This window comes from Mustela nivalis, assembly GCF_964662115.1.
Source record: "Mustela nivalis genome assembly, chromosome: 7".
NCBI lineage: Eukaryota > Metazoa > Chordata > Mammalia > Carnivora > Mustelidae > Mustela > Mustela nivalis.
Window position 1 is genome coordinate 107949310 of NC_139026.1, and position 20068 is coordinate 107969377.

At 38.4% G+C, this 20068-nt stretch overlaps 1 protein-coding gene across 9 annotated transcripts in view; it reads right to left on the reverse strand.

Moving 5' to 3' along the window:
• KDM5A (lysine demethylase 5A) overlaps positions 1 to 20068 on the reverse strand; it is a 94891-nt gene that overhangs the window by 12838 nt on the left and 61985 nt on the right. For all 9 annotated transcript variants that reach the window (XM_082738013.1, XM_082738017.1, XM_082738016.1 and 6 more), the window contains 7 exons: positions 18098 to 18453; positions 13660 to 13798; positions 10492 to 10671; positions 9556 to 9717; positions 7285 to 7836; positions 6791 to 6934; positions 14 to 173 (listed from right to left, as the gene is read on the reverse strand). In XM_082738013.1, coding sequence (XP_082594139.1) covers positions 14 to 173; positions 6791 to 6934; positions 7285 to 7836; positions 9556 to 9717; positions 10492 to 10671; positions 13660 to 13798; positions 18098 to 18453 — 1693 coding nt within the window. The remainder of the gene's footprint in view (positions 1 to 13; positions 174 to 6790; positions 6935 to 7284; positions 7837 to 9555; positions 9718 to 10491; positions 10672 to 13659; positions 13799 to 18097; positions 18454 to 20068) is intronic.

Sequence of the window (20068 nt, forward strand, 5' to 3'; positions counted from 1 at the left end):
TAAAGGGTAATACCTTGAGAACAACTCTTAGAAGCTGAAGAATAAGCATGTTCCGCACAGAATGAAGGCGCTGTCCACATGTGAGTGACCACCTCTTCAGACTTGATGGGAATTTCTTCATCACAAAACAGATTGGGCTCCAGACTACTGGAGGACTTCACACTGGCTGTGTCCTGAAGAAGAAACAAAGAAGGAAAAAAAAGGGAAAAAAAAAAAGGAAACGAAGAGGGGTATTCAGAATTAGAACCACTTCATTTACCCTGTGACAAGCTGCAGGACCTAGCTGCAGGCTTTCAAGCTTGTAATATACTAAAAATATGACTTTAATGGAATACTACCAGCCATCAAAAATCTTGTCATTTGCAATGACATGGACAGAACCAAAGAGTATTATGCTAAGCAAAATAAGTCAATCACAGAAAGACAGTTATCACATAATTTCACTCATATGTGGAATTTAAGAAACAAGGCAGAGGAGCATAGGGAAAGAGAAGAAAAAATAAGACGTGACAAAATCAGAGAGGGAGACAAACCACAACAGACTCTTAATTATAAGAAACAAATAGGGTAGCCTGAGTGGGGAGAATGGATGGGTAAGTGGGTGATGGAGGGCACGTGATGTAATGAGCACTGGGTATTATTTAAGACTGATGAATCACTGAACTCTACCTCTGAAACCAATAATACATTATATGTTAAATAACTGAATTTATATTAAAAAATTAAATTAAAAAAATTTTTAAATATGACTTTAAAATTAAATGCACAGTATTAAATAAGACAGAAAATGCCCACAATGTGGGGGAATGGTGGAGGGGGTCAGTAATGACTACAGTTTTAGGTCAAAATGGAAACAGTAAACCTCAAAAACAATCCAGAGATAATAAACCTATAAGAAAATTACTACTAACTAATCTACCTTCTACAGTCTACAACTAAAAAAAAACCTCCTATACTCCCAAGTTAGAGAACCTTGACACTTTTCAGACTTAGGAAGGGAAGAAAGGTTTAGATGTGACATCTGAAAGATACAAATCATTTAATCCTCTCCAAAGGTTTTCAAGCCTAGAGGCTTATCAATTGCTCTTAGATTGTTCTTTCTTAATACAATGAAGAGCCTAACTGGCAATATTCAAATTATGTACTTCTGACAGCTTTAATTAGTTCTCAGATGATTCTCCCCTGCAGTTAGTTTCCAGAAGCTCACATGTAGAGCTTTAATGGTAGAGCGCAATCAGGAAGACAGAAATCACAGGCCTTTCAACAAGGATAATTTAATGAACTGGTTAGATGTATATTAAAGGCTTGAAAAGACAAAAATAGCACAGAGCTAGCACCGAGCTAACACCAAGAAAAAGTTGTCAACCCTAGAGTTTGCAGTAACAAAGGGAAGAAGTGGGGTTATTAGAACCTACAAGCTCAGAGAAGAGGCCCTGCAGAGATGGGAGCCAGATCTCTAAGAAGGAAGTGTTGGCCAGTTCATTCTGCTCTAACGGAATGTGATGTAGTTGGTTTCACAGATGTGAAAAAACAACTACAAATTGGACCCAGTTCCCATTGCCAGAGCAAAACAAAAAGAAAAAGGAAAAAAGAAAAAAAAAACAAAACATGCAGTTCAGATGATGACACGAATAGAGAAAAATAAAACATGGGAAAGATCACGTCCCTTCTCACTATTCAGGCCTTTTAAATATTTTCTAATGTCCTCTTCTAGCAGAAGGCAGGCAGCAGGCAGAAAACAAATGTGGAGAGCAGAACTGGTTGGCACACTGCAACCCAACTGGCAGCTCATTTTTTGTATGGCATATAAGGTAAGAATAGTCTGGGGCGCCTGGGTGGCTCAGCGGGTTAAAGCCTCTGCCTTCAGCCCAGGTCATGATCCCAGGACCCTGGGATCGAGCCCCGCATCGGGCTCTCTGCTCAGTGCAGAGCCTGCTTCTCTCTCTCTCTGCCTGCCTCTCTGCCTACTTGTGTTCTCTGTCAAATAAATAAATAAAATCTTTAAAAAAAAAAAAAAAAAGGTAAGAATAGTCTATGTCTTTAAAGAGTTGGGGGGAAAAAAAGGATATCCACTAGGGACCATATGTGGCTTACAAAACCTAAAATATGGGGCACATGTAGGCTCAGTGGGTTAAGGCCTCTGCCTTCGGCTCAGGTCATGATCCCAGGGTCCTGGGATTGAGCCCTGCATCAGGCTCTCTGCTCAGCAGGGAGCCTGCTTCTCTCTCTCTCTCTCTGCCTGCCTCTCTGACTACTTGTGATCTCTCTGTCAAATAAATAAAATTAAAAAAAAAAAAAAGAAATAAGGCAGAGGATCATAGGGAAAGAGAAAAAAATATAAGACATGACAAAATCACTGAAGCAATCACTGAAAACACATAAACAAAAAGAGCTATAAGGCAAGAAGTCAATAAAGGAAATGAAATCAAACATTACATTTTTTTTTTCAGGTAACCCAAAGAAGTACAACAAAGGAAAAAAAAATTAATAAAAAATAAACAGCAAAATGATCAACTTAAACACAACCATGTCAACAACTACATTAAATGAAAATGAACTAAATACCCACAATTAAGAGAGACTGTAGTATTACTTAAAAAATAAAACACAGGGGCGCCTGGGTGGCTCAGTGGGTTAAGCCGCTGCCTTCGGCTCAGGTCATGATCTCAGGGTCCTGGGATCGAGTCCCGCATCGGGCTCTTTGCTCAGCAGGGAGCCTGCTTCCCTCTCTCTCTCTGCCTGCCTCTCCGTCTACTTGTGATTTCTCTCTGTCAAATAAATAAATAAAATCTTTAAAAATAAATAAATAAATAAATAAAACACAAAAAACAAGACTCAACAGTATTACACAAATGCATACAGATGCAGTTCAGAAAGGACCCTACTATATATACTATCTTCAAGAGACACATTAAAAAACAAACAAACAAACAAAAACAGGCTGAAAGTAAAAGAACTGACAAACAACAAGCTTAAACAAATTACTCTCCCTAAGGAGGAAAATTATAGTTTAAGTCCCATTAATGGCAAACATAGAAGAAAGGTAGAATGTACTCTTGGTGAGAAATGTGTTTTATATACAGATCTGTCACTCTATCTTATTTGGTATTATGCTGGACTAAACTCTCAAATAAAACTGACTCTATTTCACCAAAGCTCAAGCAGTCCAAGCATTAAAAAGGGTGAAGAGGAAAACCTAAAAGAATCTAAGTGTTTTATTCGCCTTTCTCATTTTTTAAAAAAGATTTTATTTATTTGACAGAAAGGGAGAGAGGGAACACAAGCAGGGGGAGTGGGTGATGGAGAAGCAGATTCCCTGCTGAGCAGGGAGCCCAACGCAGGGCTTGATCCCAGGACTCTGAGATTATGACCTGAGCCGAAGACAGACACTTAACAACTGAGCCACCCAGGAACCCAACCTTTCTCATTTTTAAAATAAGCAATTACTAGGTTGCAAGAAAGAACTTCTCAGGAGAGAAGAGCTACTACTGTTGCATATCCTCCTTTCTGATGCGCAATTCTGCACTAAATGCATTTGCAAAATATAAACTGTGATATGGACAGACAGTTTCAGTAAAGGGAAATCAATATGCCCTAAAAGGAAATGATCATATGAGTATGTGAAAGGATATGCCAGCCACACATACAAAAGATCCATGACAGACTTTCCTTCATTAAACATATATTTTCCTAAGTAATGATTTTCCTGATTCAGTGGTGATTACAAGATACTACATGCAAATGAAGTAACCCAACAACATAAAGCACAAATTAAATGCTATGATAACTAGGATCAAATGACTGATTTTATTTTTCTACTCTTCTTCCTAAACGTTAAGGGTTCTCTCTCAAGCCAAGATACTAAATTCAAACTATTTTAAAGATGAATTCATGGTTATAATCAGGGAACTTCATAAAAATGGAAAAAAAAAATCTTTAAAATCTTTAAAAATAAGATGCAGAATTTAATAATTCATCAGTTGCCTGTAACATCAAGTGCTCATCATATCACATGCCCTCCTTAATGCCCATCACTCAATTAACCTAACCCCTCCAGCAACCCTCAGTTTGTTTCCTATAATTAAGAGTGTCTCGGGATGCCTGGGTGGCTCAGTTGGTTAGACGACTGCCTTCGGCTCAGGTCATGATCCTGGAGTCCTGGGATCGAGTCCCACATCAGGCTCCCAGCTCCACGGGAAGTCTGCTTCTCTCTCTGACCGTCTCCTCACTCATGTTCTCTCTCACTGTCTCTTTCTCAAAAAAAAAAAAGTCTCTCATGGTTTTTCTCCCTCTCTGATGACTTCTCATTCAGTTTTCCCTCCCTTCCCTTATGATCCTCTACGCTGTTTCTTATATTCCACTTATATGAGTGAAACTATCTAATTGTCTTTCTCTGATTAACTTATTTTGCTCAGCATAATACCCTCCAGTTCCATCCACACAGATATAAATGCTAAGTATTCACTCTTTCTGATATAGATCATATAATGGGATATCACTATATCACTATATCCCATTATATGGAATATATATTATTTATATATATATGATTTATATATTTATATATTTTATATATAAAATATATTAAAATAATGATGTATATGATATATATTTTATTGTATATATTACATATAATATATATGTAATATTTTATATATATATCATATGTATGATATATACAATGATATATATATATTTATCTCACATCTTCTTTATCCATTCTTCTGTCAATGGACATCTCGAGAGAGAGAGAGAGAGATATATAATTTATTGATGGATATATATATTATTGATGGATATGTTATATAACATATATTATTACATATCCTATATATGATGATATATGTATTATATATCATACATACATATACATTTATACATATATATATCACATCTTTTTTATCCATTCATCTGTCAATGGACATGTCAGCTCTTTCCACAATCCGGCTATCATGGACACTGCCGCTATCAACACTGGGGTGCAGGTGCCCCTTCGGGTCACTACATTTGTACCTTTGGGGTAAATATCTACTGGTGCTATTGCTGGGTCACAGGGCAGCTCTATTTTTAACTTCTTGAGGAAGGTCCAAACTGTTTTCCAGAGTGGCTACACCAGCTTGAATTCCCACCAACAGTGTAAGAAGGTCCCACTTTCTCCACATCCTCACCAAAATTTGTTGTTTCCTGATTTGTCAAGAATTAATTACCCTAAGTCTTGCACCTACCATTCTTCTATTTTTCTAAGCTATCAAATATATTGCTAACACTAAATTCCTAATTCATATTATAAAGTCCCCTCCTCCCAAAGGAGAGCTCATAAGCTAACACCACTATATAATTTTCATTAAAAAGATTACTCTGTACAACCATATCAAACCATAGTTTTGATCCCTAGCCCTAAAATCATGTAATATTTGTAATGTTTTGTTTCCACAGGTTTCTAAAATGCTTCTAAAGTCCATCCCGTTTAGCAATTCTAGAGCACTGATTGATACTTACTGTGCTAGAAAGAGAACAACCCAGATAAGGCCTCTAAGCATAGTAAATGGGCAATTCTAGCATTAGCGAACTTATATGTGGCATGGGCTACATTCCTGCCCAGCTGCTTCTTTAGAACTTTACCATAACAGGCTAATTCAAGTTTTAACTTTGCTCAAGTCTTTAATTCATAAAACTAAAAATTCCCTCGTTAAAACATTCCCAAGATCCATTTTTATCTTGAGAAAAGTATTTTACAGCAGATAGCTTACAAGCAACTATGACAGATGGTATTAATGGTTAGAGACACAAATTCTAAACAGTTCAACAAAGACTAATATAAAACAGATCAATGGATTAACTGCAACCTGACAGAGTTTCTGCCTAGATAATGATGTTATTACTACTAGGTAAAAGACAAAGCACCTGGGCCTGACACAAAATAATAAAAGGCCAGTAGGATCTAACACAAAACAAACTTGCCAAAACCAGTGTAGTGTCATTATCAAAACAATCACAGTGAGGGTAAATAATTCGTTCTAGCTGCAGCTGTAACTGCAAATTTGAACCATGGGCCCAAGTATAACTCATCTCCGAATAGGACATTCTATCTTGCACCATCCAGATGAGAAATCAGAGCAAGACTCAAAGCACCGCTAGAATGGGATTCTTAAAACATAACTATACAGACTTAAGCTACCCAAAGGAAACAAAATACTGAAATGAGCCATGAAAGCTTTCAGTAATCTAAATGCATGATTTTTATTTTTAATTTTTTTTCCAGCGTAACAGTATTCATTATTTTTGCACCACACCCAGTGCTCCATGCAATCCATGCCCTCTCCAACACCCACCACCTGGTTCCCCCAACTTCCCACCCCCCGCCCCTTCAAAACCCTCAGACTGTTTTTCAGAGTCCACAGTCTCTCATGATTCACCTCCCCTTCCAATTTCCCTCAACTCCCTTCTCCTCTCCATCTCCCCTTGTCCTCCATGCTATTTGTTATGCTCCACAAGTAAGTGAAACCATATGATAATTGACTCTCTCTGCTTGACCTATTTCACTCAGCGTAATCTCTTCCAGTCCCGTCCATGTTAAATGCATGATTTTTCTAGTCCCTTTAGGCCACAAGGAGTTACAAGGTAAAGAAAATAAACACCGATTTTTTAAAAAACTCCATCCTTTAAAAAATGCTATCACCACAGACTCAGGATAAATAGACTAGCTTTCTCTTCCACTTTCAGGCTTCAAACATTAGTGTTCAGTAGTTTTAACAAGCCCAGTGATCAGGTATGCCTGTCCATTAATTACCTTCATGTCATAGCCATATGTCTCCCGGATATCTTCATCAGAATCTGTTTCTTCATCATCATAGTCCATTGTTTGTCGAGGGGAAGAAGATACACTGCTCACCACCCGGTTAAAAGCAGACTGCTGGAAACTAGGTAAGTGTCCCTAAACAACAAACAATTCCAACATGAACAGAGGGAAAAACTAAATAAACAGGGGTAATTAATGTGCACTTAAGAACACCTAAATGTAAGACCAACAGAATTCAACAGTTAGTACAGATCAAATTATTTGGTTATGATGCCAAAGTCTGTCTCAATGATATTTCCAGGTTAATGGTTCACTAAAATGACCAGGTATATACCCAAAGAAAATTCTATAGGCATATACAAGAAAGATGCTATGGATAACATAGCTGCTGGCAACGTACTAGTCAGCTGGTAAAATATATTTGATTTACAATTTATACACATAATCTCATGAAATAAAAAAAAGAAAGAAAACCCTAAACTTGCCTGTAAGTCTGGATTAGCAGCTGCTTTTTGGAGTTCTGCACTGATGATCTTTTCAGTCTTTTCTCGAGCTGCCTGCTCCACCATGCGCTGGCTCAACACAGACAGTTTGGCTAGGGCAGAGGACAGTTCATCTGTGGCTAGGGCCTGCCGTGCTCTATCTTGCCAACTCATAGCTCGTTCTGTCAAACACTGCAGGGCCTCTCCTTCAGGCAAACGTACAGGCAGCTTCTGAAGAGATACCAGGAGTGAAAGAATAGTCTCTAACCTCGGCCTTCGAGACCGCATACAAAGAGGGCAAAGGAATTTTACTTCTTTAGCCTGCCAGCTAGACCCTTTTTTCTGGGAACCTGATTTAGGAAGGGGAACACAGCTGTTATGGAACCAGTCTTTGCAGAGCTCACACTGTAGCATAAACCCACTGGCTGTCTTGCGGCAAATGCAAAATTTTACTTCTTCTATACGGTCCACCATTGTCATCTTGGCTAGGTTGGCTGCTCTGAGGGAATGCATGGCTTCAATCTCTTTTTGCTCCCGTTCTTTGAAAACTGCCACCTGTACACAACAAACATTTAAGAGTCATTGAAAAATAGTGCAAAAATGCCAAATCAGAGCTGAGAGATCATCTTCACACTGTGCCCTCATTATGACAAGCACTGTCTTTAACAAACAGGCATCTATCAATCATTTCCTGTAATTTGGGTGCAAACATTCCTCATCTGTGAAATGGGCAAAGTGCTGCCATATTTGGCAATTTCTATCAGTAGAGTACCTAGAACTCTTCTGTAGAGTATAGTACAAAGATAATCTGCGTTAGAGTTAAGCAACCTAAGCACAAAGCCTGGCTCTTGTACTTACAGATGGTTGGTCTGGGGCACAAGTTTTCCAAATTTCAGTTTTCTGAAACATGAGGATACCAACCAACCCCATTTTGTTGTTTTGAGGATTAAATAAGGTAACACATGAAAGTGCCTAACTTGGTGCCTCACACAAGGTTAACACCCAATAAATATTACTTCTCATCCCCTTGTAATTCCTTCCCTGGGGATGACTTCTACACAAATCAATTTTTACTTCTTTCTCAACAGCTTCTCCAATTCATGCAGAAGTAGAATAACAAAGTCTGATGGCCAAATATAACAAGGTTTTATGTAATTCATTTAAAAAAATAAGTGAAAGTAAACAAAATTTAATTATCATGAACACTGCCAATGCATTTTCTTTTTTAAACTGATAGCACTGAAACAATTTTGAAATAATTTCCAGTTCTATTCATCTGACAGGACTGACTTGATAGGCAGGCTCCCTAATAAATCATTTCCACTGGCCTCAAAACAGGATCATTTGAGGGTGCCTGGGTGGCTAAGTCAATTTAGCATCCAGCCCTTGGTTTCAGCTCAGGTTGTGGTCTTGTGGTCCAGGAATCGAACATCACATCAGGTTCCCTGCTATGCGGGAGAGTCTGCTTCCCTGCACTCTCTCCCTCTGTCCCTCCCCCTGCTCATGCGCTCTCTCACTCAAATAAATACATCTTTAAAAAAAAAACCCCAAAACCCAGGATCATATGTAGGCAGAAACATCATATCAAGTAACTTAATGTATGTAATTCCCTACTATTAAATAGGCCCAAACTCATTTTTTATTTCTCTTTATATCCTCAGGCTCCTAGTCATCTTCACACATTCCTCCTCCTCTCCAAAAACCCCCATCATTCTACTTAGTTACAAGTATTTTCTTGAGCATCCACTACACTGTGAATGAGACTAAGAGAAGGGAGATATTTTAAATAGCAGCTAGTGTCATTAAATGGATATAATTCCTTTTAAAAGCACAGTATTAAATGTCATAAAATGCTATTAAATTCTAACCCGGTAATCACATTCCTAAGAGCCAAGTATAAGAAAATAATTTGAAAAAAGGAAAAGACTTTATAAAAGACTTTATAAAGAATTTTCACTTTATATTATCCATAATAGCAAAGAGTAATAAAGTATTTGATGTATCAGAGAAGTGTTCAATAAATTATGGACAATCTGATGAAATATTAGACGACTATTAAAATAGTAAAAAAGAACAGAGATATGGAAAAGACAGTTTCACAGGGAATGAGCAGACTAATAAACTTGGATTATAAATCTATAAAAATGAAATATTTTACTATAAAGCCAAAGATAAAAGTAAAAATAGTTAAGAACATAAAACCAGCAAATCTAATAGCTTTATAGAATTCTATATTCACGATGCAGACTCAGAATGCATTACATAATTTCTTACCACCATAGCTGTATCTCTGGTTTCCTCCAATCCTTCCTCCAGATCACTCAGAGGCTCAAGGTCCAGATCCTTTTCTTTTTCTTTTTCTATTAGTTCTTTTACTTTTTTCCTCCTGTTTTTACCACTCCCATATATACCAATGTCAGTCCGGGGACTCAGCACCTACAAAAATAAAACCAAACACTGAGTCTTGGCTTTTAAAAAAATCTTAAAACTGGGGCGGCGCCTGGGTGGCTCAGTGGGTTAAGCCTCTGCCTTCAGCTCAGGTCATGATCTCGGGGTCCTGGGATCGAGTCCTGCATTGGGCTCTCTGCTCAGCGGGGAGCCTGCTTCCTCCTCTCTCTGCCTGCCTACTTGTGATCTCTCGCTGTCAAATAAATAAATAAAATCTTTAAAAAAAAAATCTTAAAACTGAAAATAATAAAAAGGAACCATTTACTGACCACTCATCTTGTCCTAGGCACCTTCTTATGTACCTTCTACACACACCTAATGCAATCCTCACAACCTCCTTTTGTAGGTGTATCACCTGTATTTTACAAACTGGGGAACGAAGGCTCGGAGAGGAAACAACTTGCCCAAGGACACAGGGTTAGCAATTAGAGAGCCAGTCCTCAACATGAAGTACCTTACTCCAAAGCCTATGCTCTTTAACTACTAGGGCGTTTCAACTGCTCAAGATGAAAAGGGTAACACGTGTAAGATATTTCAAGGACAGAATCCATTAGTAACAGAGATAAGATCCAGGCTGATTCCTTTTTCTGGATGCAGTACAAGATGAACTGTGGATAAATCTGCGTAAGGCAACAGATTTCCAGTCAACATTTGGTATCACTTAATAAGAATCACTTATAAAACCATGACCAGATAAATTGAAAATAACCTTCACCAATGAAACTCCTACCTAAGGGTATTAAATTACTAACTGTTCTTTACCTGCAACAGGGTATGGCTAGAATTCTTCTTAAGGAAGGTCCTCCCAGTCCGTTCTCTCCATGCCCGTGCAGCTGCCACTTGTGATTCTACCTGGGGTAACGCGTCCAGACGCACAGGGATAGGTCGCCCTTTAGCAGATAAGCTCTCCAGCTGCTCTAAGTAAGCATAGTTGCTGCCACTCTGAAACACAAAAGTGCATTCTCACATGACTTGCACTTTCTTATGGAGTCTAGTGATATTGGTCAGAAGATCTTACAAAGAATTTAGCATTGAGTTTTTTTATTAAATGTTGTTCTTTAAACCTAGTTCTATTTCTTGAACTAATAGAGCTTCCAATGTCCTTTTTTAAAAGTCTGAAAATTCATTCTGTCAAAGATTTTTATTAATCAACGAGGGAGCCAGTCAAGATGTAAAAATCAGTTCAAAAGATAATCTAAAGAACAGACACAGGGGCATCTGGGTGGCTCCACTGGTTGAGCATCTGACACTTGGATTCAACTCAGGTCATGATCTCCTGGTTAGGAGATCAGGCTCCACATCCAGCTCCCTGCTCCGCAGGAAGTCTGCTTCCTCTCTCCTCCTGTGACCCTCCCCCATTCACACACTCTCTCTCTCTAAAATAAATAAATAAATCTTAAAAAAAAAAGACATTTATAAATACAATCAGGAAATTTGCTAACAGATGGAAACATACTTAATATCATATAGGACAATTCATCTTCTCTAGCATGGAGAAATCAACTGTTTCATTATAAATTTAACTGTCTTTCTATGGACACAATTCATTTGTAGTACTCTAATTTTTTAATAACTGCAAAGTTGTAAAATAGCCTGGTCAAAAAAAATCCACAGCATGCACTCATAGAGTAAGATGATCCTGGAGAGTTCTCCAGAAAACTTCCAGTACTCCACTAAAAGAACACCCATAATTTCTCCTATTTCAAAGGCTTTCAAACTTTCCCAATGACTACAGAGCAGTATTTTGGTGCTGATAGCCACCTCCATTTTATGTTATATAAATACAGATGAGAACAGATATTTGCCTAAGTCACAATGGTTTAATATTTCCATATAATGAAATTACTGTTTTTCGAACTATTACTGCTTTAAGTTCACTAAAGAAATCATTATAAAGAGGTGAGAGGGTTAACAAGTAATCCATTTCAGGGATCTGGCAAGAACACCTGCAGTGGGTTGGCAGCCAACAGGCAGTAATTCAGAGTAACACCTTAGACTGGATGAATCTCCAGGCAGACAGACACATAGTCTAAGAAACTGTATACATGCCCTTAACATTCATTGTTATTAAGAAGCTCTGAATGAAGGAAAGGCATAGTTACATGCTATAAACAGACATTGCAATAAAAGGTTATTTCCTATGTTAACTGATTCATTTGCCTATAAATTCATTTTGAAAGTTATACTGGAATATTTGGAAAAACAGACAAAAAACTTGAGTGATTTTTTTTTTTTAAAGTACGCTCCACACCCAGTGTGGGGCTTGAACTCACAATCCCAAGATCAAGAGTCACATGCTCCACCAACTGAGCCAACCAGGCACCCCAACTTAAGTTAATCTTCAGTAATAATAATGGGAAGGTTCTAGCCCTGAGTGATATTACAATGGCATAATTAAATCACTGTGGTACTAGGATTAAAGAACAGACAGGTATATGAAAGAGAAAAGAAAGCTCAAATAGGTACAACTGAGAAATACCATGTTTACTGCTATCCCTTCTTGTACCCAACTATAGCCATTTGACTACGAAAGACCTTCTGGCTAAGGCTTGACTTAGCCTGTTCCCAAGCTCTGTATCTTAGAGTATGCCTGTCAACAGAAGTTGTCCACTTACTTAGATCCTATGAGTCAAGTCTTCCCAATGAAAGGAGGGCTTGGCGGAGGACAAGTCCTTCAAAATTACAGAGGAAACACAAGACAGCCATCTTGTAGACTTACAGCCAACTAAGGGTAATCAAATATTTGAGGACAACCAACCTCCTGAAATGGGTTAAAGATGAAACAGAGAATGGGGTGCCTAAGTGGCTCAGTGGGTCAAGCCTCTGCCTTAGGCTCAGGTCATGATCTTGGGGTCCTGGGATCGAGCCCTGCATCGGGCTCTCTGCTAAGCAGGGAGCCTGCTTCCCCCCGCCTGCCTCTCTGCCTACTTGTGATCTCTGTCAAATAAATGAAAAAATCTTAAAAAAAAAAAAAAAAAGATGAAACAGAGGAGCTGTCCTGATGAAAACAGAGATAATTTTTTTTCTTCCAATATTTCTTAAAGTCAAGTTAGTTAACATATAATATAGTACTGGTTTCAGTAGAATTTAGTGATTCATCACTTACAGAGAACACCCAGTGCCCACCACAACCCATGCCCTCCTTAATGTCCATCATCCATTTAGCCTATCTCCCTATCCACCCATTTCCCCTCCAGCAATCCTTAGTTTGGAAAATACAGATAATTTTAACAATAGTATAGAAAGAGCACAGCTAAGAAGCTCCCAGAAAGAGTTAACTGAAAATAAACTAAAACAAAAGTCATTAGAACTTGACACCTAGAGTATGTTCTTTCTTGGGACAGCAAAGAGTTGGTTTCCTTTTCTTTGGATATAGTTCTACAATAAAGAGTACATACAAAAAAAAAAGTATATACATACTCAATAATGAAATGCTGCAAGGTTTTTATAATTCAGGAGGTATGTTATATATTGTTTTAAATTAAAATATATAATACATGTCTTTCTGAGTGCCAGCGTACTATCTTTACATCCTTCCCTCACATTTCTACTCCCAAACAACTAGAATAATATCTATTATAAGTGTTATGGTGTTCGGTAAATTTTAATTTCATTTTCTTTTTTCTGCCTATTTTAAAATTTATTTGCACACATGGCAAAGATTCAAAGAACACAGCAGGGAATAAACTCCCTATTGCTAGGAGTTAAATAAATAGCTAATTCCGCCATCTTTCATAGCAGGGAGTCCAGAGAAGTAACATTTAAATAGGTAATATTTATTCTAAATGACAGAATCAGATGGAAGAACAACTGAATTTTAAGTACCATTATTTTATTAAGGTTATTCTATTTTAAAGAATTAAAGGCTTAAAGGATTCATCTGTGAGATAGCATTACCAAAATTGTAGGATAATTCAAGAGGCTCCTTACCTGAATAGCTTCCACTTTAGCTGTCCATTCTCGAGCTTTTTGTAATGCTTCTTTCAGGGACAATACATTGGGTAGAAAGGCTGGAATGTTTTTGGCTTCATTAACTATGCTTTCTAAACTTGCCACACTGTGCCGTGGTCTTAAAAAAACCACAAAGACAGGGCAGATGCATAAGGAAAAGTCAAAACGCTACCAACATTTAAATTAGAACATGCAGAGAAATTTCATATATATGATTTCATTTAGTTCTTACCACAATCCTATAAGGGAGGCAAAGCAGCTATTACTTTAATTTCCAATTTACAAATAAGAAAACCTTAACTCAAAAATTATTTTTTTTCCTAAAACCATTTAATACGGTGAATGGCACAGCTCAAACACTGATTCAGAATGAGTCTCAGATACCTTGCTCTTTTCACTACACTAAATTGCATCTATGTTAGTTCTCCACAATATCTGAAATTGTCAGAGATGCGTGTCAGACAGCAGTGTGGAAAGCAATAGTCTAGGAGTCCAGGAATAGTCTCTAAGTCCAGGAATTAATTCAACCACATTCAATATCACCTAGTTAAAAGATGAATAAAATAGACCTTATCCTCAATGAATCAGAATACAAGGTAAGAATTAAACTTGTACTGGGGACAAAGAGCAAATCATTTTAGGCTCACCACTATGGGAAGTTGTGATTAATTCTGCTTAGAGGAGCTGAGAAAGGCTTTGAGCCAAAGCTTAAAAAAGAAGTGTGATTTTCTCAAGTGAAAGGTTAAAGGAAAAAAAAAAACCCCAGGAATATAATGAACAAAGACATGAAGAAATGTTTAAAAATTAGTTAGAGGTCCAGGAGCACCTGGCTGGCTTAGTGGGTACAGCATGTAGCTCTTGATCTCAGGGTCATGAGTTCAAGTATCACTTGGTGGGGGGGGGGGGTAGAGATTATATATTTTTTTAATTTAAAAACTAAAATCTTAAAAAAAAAAAAAAAAGTTAGTAGTCCAGTGTGAGGACGGGAGTGAGGTAGGAGCAGGAGTAAGAGCAAGAAGTAGGGGGATTTTGACAGGAAAGAAAGATGTAAGAGATTTTGAGAGCCATAAATTTCACCATGGAAGCAATAGGAAGCTACCGAGGGTGGGAACAGTTTCATTATCCATGAATCCTACCACGTGCTAGGCACGGTGCTAGTTCCTAGAGACTATTAATACACAGGAGTGACAGAGTGACAGAGCCCTTGCCTCATTAAACATTTTAATCTTGTGGTGTTAGAGGGGGATTATTCATAGCACTGTTAAGATGCTATCAAAATATAATAGCAGGGGGACATAAACTGACTTGGCAGGTGATGGAAGGATTCCCAGAAGTGACGCCTAAGCTTTCTTAGCCTTTCTGAATAGGAGTGAGTCAGGAAAGCTGGGACCAGAGGCTGGGTAAGTGTATACCACAGGGGATGGGGAGAAGGGAAGTGTTCCAGAGGAGAAAATGAGCACATGCAAAGGCCCAGAGACAAGAAAGAACATGGCATGTCTGAGGAAAACCGGGTGATCATGACACTTGAAACACAGAATGCAAAGGAAGACTAGCAAGGGATGAGGCTTAAGCAAAGGGCTAGATTACAAGATGGCCTTATGAATTAGATGAAGGACTCTAAATGTCATCCCCAGGGGAATAGGAAACAGTGAAGGGCTCTAAGCAAAGGAGTGAAAAAAACTACACCTGTCTTTTAAGAAAATACTAGTTGCAGTGCAGAGAATGAAGAGAGCAGGGTGAGGTCCCAGAGCCTGTGGCTATGATTTAGGCCAGCTATGCCAGTACCCCAAAGAAGAATGAAAGTGAAAAACATCAAGGAAATATAATCAATGTGACTTGGTAGTTAACTAAGGTTGAGGGTATGGAAATGGAAAGGTCAAAGGTAATTTCCAAAGCTTGTTTAAAGGAGAAAAAACAATGGTTTAATTCAAAGGAAAAAGGAACAAAGGACAAGATGATGGGAAAGAGTTAATGAATCCAATTTTGGATATGTGGAATCTGAGGTACCAACAAGACATCCAATGGAATTACCAAATAGGCAGACAGTATCTACAAAAAATATCAGTGCTATAGATAAGAATTTGGAGTTAATTAGCATACAGATGGCCAACTGAGCCAGAAAATAAGAAGAAATTTCCAGGGAGATGTACAGAGTGAAAAAAGAAGTGGTCTGGGCCAGAATTTTGAGGAATGACATTATTCAAGAGGCAGGGAGAGAAGGCCAAAAGCAGAGGAGCAGGATATTGAGAAAACAGCGGCCAGAAGTTAACCAATCCAAAAGGCCAAAAATACATCTATCAAAATATAATAGCAGGGGGACCTAAACTGACTTGGCAGGTGATGGAAGGATCCCCAGAAGTGACGTAGATGTGTTTCAGAAATCTAACTTCAACAGAAGTTAGAAAACAAAGAAGATTCCACTTCCCACTATCCCCACCAAGCCCTCTTCCTCTATTTTCTTACTAATTTTATTTTCTTCATGACACTAATTATCTGAAGTTCATTCAAACATTCATTCACTCACTTTTCACCTGTCTCTCCCCACTAGAATGTTGGCTCTATTGTACAGCAGGGACTTTGTGGGTCTTTTCCCCTACTATCTCTACTGCACTTAAAAATAGTACTTGGGGGGGACGCCTGGGTGGCTCAGTGGGTTAAAGCCTCTGCCTTCAGCTCGGGTCATGATCCCAGGGTCCTGGGATCGAGCTCCACATCGGGCTCTCAGAGTCTGCAGGGAGCCTGCTTCCTCCTCTCTCTCTGCCTGCCTCTCTGCCTACTTGTGATCTCTGTCAAATAAATAAATAAAAATCTTAAAAAAAAAAGAAAAAAGAAATAGTACTTGGCATGTAGTAGGTACTCCATAAATACTGAATTGCAAAGATTAAGGGAAAATACAAGAACCCCACACTTAGGTCAGTGACAATGGAGTTGAGGAAGACAGATTCGAGAGACATTTTACAGGTGAGCTCCTTAAAACTTAGTGACTGGTAAATGTGGAAAATGAGAGGAAAAAAGTCTTCAAATACTACTACCAACAAAATCTCATTCTGTAGACTACTCTAAGTTGCATCAGGTGTATCAAAACAGGTTTTGCATTCCAGTTATTTAGCTTTTCCCATTTACTATGCTCCTGGAACTGCCATGAATAATTTGAAGGTTTCAAACAGGAAAAGCTATAGATACATTTTAGTATGTATTCCCCATGACAACTAGACAGCAAAATATCCAGCAAAAATATATCCAGCCTTTTCTCGGTTAAACAGAACTATGTTTGTTATATAACACAGCTCAAATCTATTTCTTTATTTATCATCTCTCTGGAGGTCTTACAATGGACTTTTTTTTTTTTTAAGATTTTATTTGCCAGAGAGAGCAAGAGAGAGACAGAGAGCAAGCTCGAGCGGGGGCAGCAGGCAAAGGGAGAAGGAGACTTCCCGTTGAGCAGGGAGCCCAATGTAGAACTCAATCCAGGACCCTGGGATCACAACCTGAGCCAAAGGCAGATGGTTTACCGACTGAGCTACCCAGGTGTCCCAACATAGCTCAAATTTAAAGCCTTTTCCACTTCATTCCGGAGTCTTCGTGTACTTAAGTACTTTGCCAGCCACTTATTTTTGTTGCAATTGACAGGAAAAGTTGTGTTATTTAGTAACTATGGGCTTTAAGTATGCCAGGTTTCTCATCCTCACAAAAGAAATTATAGGTCTTAATTTTAGCTGAAGAAATACTTTCATAAAGAACATTACAGTCTAATTAGCTGATATACAATCAAGTATGGTGAATGGTTTACTGAAATCTTGCAAATCCAATGAGGGTACCAATGCTAATGCAACTGTGTAATGGTCTCCTGTCTTTCTTGCTTCCCCTTTCCCACTACTTTCCTACATAAATCCTTACTCAAACAAAGCCCATTTAACTTCTGTCACCTAACACACCCTAAGTATTCTTTAAACTTATTAGTTGGATCTTTCTTACTCTCCTTCCATTCAATCCCACTCATGCTTCAAAGCTTTACCTAAGTTCTTTATTTTCTCTCAAGCTTCTCTCCTGACCACTAGAGCTAAAAATGACCTCTCCTCCTCTGAATTGCTATAGCATTTTTCTGTACCTCTCAGTTAACAATAACATATTGCAGTGAGCATTACATTTCTTAGCTCTGAACTATAGTATAGGTAATGAGAAGGTTCTAAACAAAATACTACTTTGTTTCACTTAAACTACTTAGCAAAGTACTCTGCAGGAACATGCACACAATATTTGAAACTGTTTATATGCAGACTTATTTGATAATTTAGTGACTGGTCAGGGAAGGCATAAAACATCTAACTAAATATTTAATGAAACAGATACTTAAATTCATCCTTCAGTTCTACCATTAGTTATTAAAGAGGCAACAGTCACCAATATATGTGTTCACCTTGCCTGTAGGCAGACCTTAGCCTTTTCTTCCCATCGCTCAGAGACTGTAAGGAGCTCCTGTAGTTCAGCCATTGCCTTCTCCACGGCATGGTGGGGGGCCAACCCCACCCCAGAGTCTATCAGTTTCTTCATGACATCCAAAGTGACCTGTTGTGGATCTGACAGGGTCAGTCTTACTTCATCCAACCATCGAGCCTGCTGTAGTTCTTGCTTTAGTCGGGCTAATTCAGGTAGCTCCACATAGAGACTAGAGCCCATGTCTATCAACATCTGAAGTTTGGAAGAATCCGGGGTTTCATCCATCATGGCCTCTTGAGCACGTTCATGAAACTCTTCCACATCATCCAGGAGATTCTGATAAAGTCAAAAAATAAAAATAAAAAACAAATTTAAAAGATACAAAATGAGTATGGAATAGATATAAGTTCAGGCAAAATATCAAATTCTAGACTAATAATTCTAATCCAATAATCTCACCACTATAGCACCAGATATACTAGTTAAGAACATAATTATGCTTCTCTGTAATTACTTACACATTTACTTTTAAAATATGATTAATTCATTCAAACAATATTTAATGACTGCGGACTACAATGCAGCCACTGTTCTAAGCACACAGCACTGAAACAAACGAAGTCCTTGTCTTCAAGGAACATATACACAGCCAGACACTGAATAGAAAATGTTTCAGTTAATTTTAAGTGCTGTGAAAATAAAACAGGGCAACACAATAAAGAATGATCAGAGAGGCGGGCATATTACTTTGCAACGGTGGTCACAGGTAAGAGATGAACTGACACTAAAATGAGGAGCTAGAGGACCTTAGGAGGAAGAGCAGTTCAGGCTGGGCGGATAATAACCACACAACCTTTCACAGAGGAACGTCCTGCTCTAAAGTGGATGATGGGAAGCAAAGGGGAAAAATGCAGTTTAAAAATAAACAGAGGTCAGATTACATAATGCCATATAGGAGTTTAGATTTCATTCTAATGGTTTTGGGGAAGCACTGGAGAATTTTAACCACAGAGAAGTGATATAATTTGATTTACATTTTACATGATCACACTGGCTACCAAATGAAAAATAAACTGTCAAGGACCAGAGAAGAAAAAGGGAGATGAGTTAAGAGGCTATTACAGTAATCCAAGGGGCAGAATCTAGCAGTTCAGAGCACAGTTTAAGCAATGGAGATGATGACAAATGGTTCACTTTGGGAAACATTCTGAATATTCACACTTGTTTAGAGACTGGATGTGGGCTATAAGGGAAATAAAGGAATCAAGGATTTGATTCACTAAAAGGTTTTTAAGATGCCTTTTAGTCATAGGCAGAGGGATACAACTGGATAAGCAGAGCACACAACTGGATGTACAAGCCCGTAGGAGAGAACAAAAGCATTGAGAGTTGGTGATCTGGGGGATCAATAAGATACAGGTGATATTGATGTCACTGAACAAGTAAGATGTCAGGATCTAAAAAAAGAGCTGAGACTCCTATTATACTCCAACACTCAGAAGTCAAGCCAAGGAGAAAACAAATGACAAAGAACACCAAAGAGAAGGAACTGTGAATGAGCGAAGAAAAACAGAACGTGTAATGATGTCCCAGATGTTCAGAGAAGAAAGTTCTCTCAGGAAGGAAAGAGTGGTCAACTACTAAATGCTCCCATGGCATAGAATAACAGCAGAAACACAACTGATACTGGATTTTGCGTGCGGATACCCCCCTCCTTTATTTTAAGATTTTATTTATTTGACAGAGAGAGAGTGCACACAAGCAGGGAGAGTAGCAGGCAGAGGAAGAGTGAGAAGCAGGCTTCCTAATGAGCAGGGAGCCCCATGCGGGGCTCAATTCCAGGACCCTAGGATTAGGACCTCTGCCCAAGGCAGATGCTTAACCAACTGAGCCACCTAGGTGCGCCTAAGCTGATAACCTTGATAAAAACCATTTTAGATACCCTGCCCAT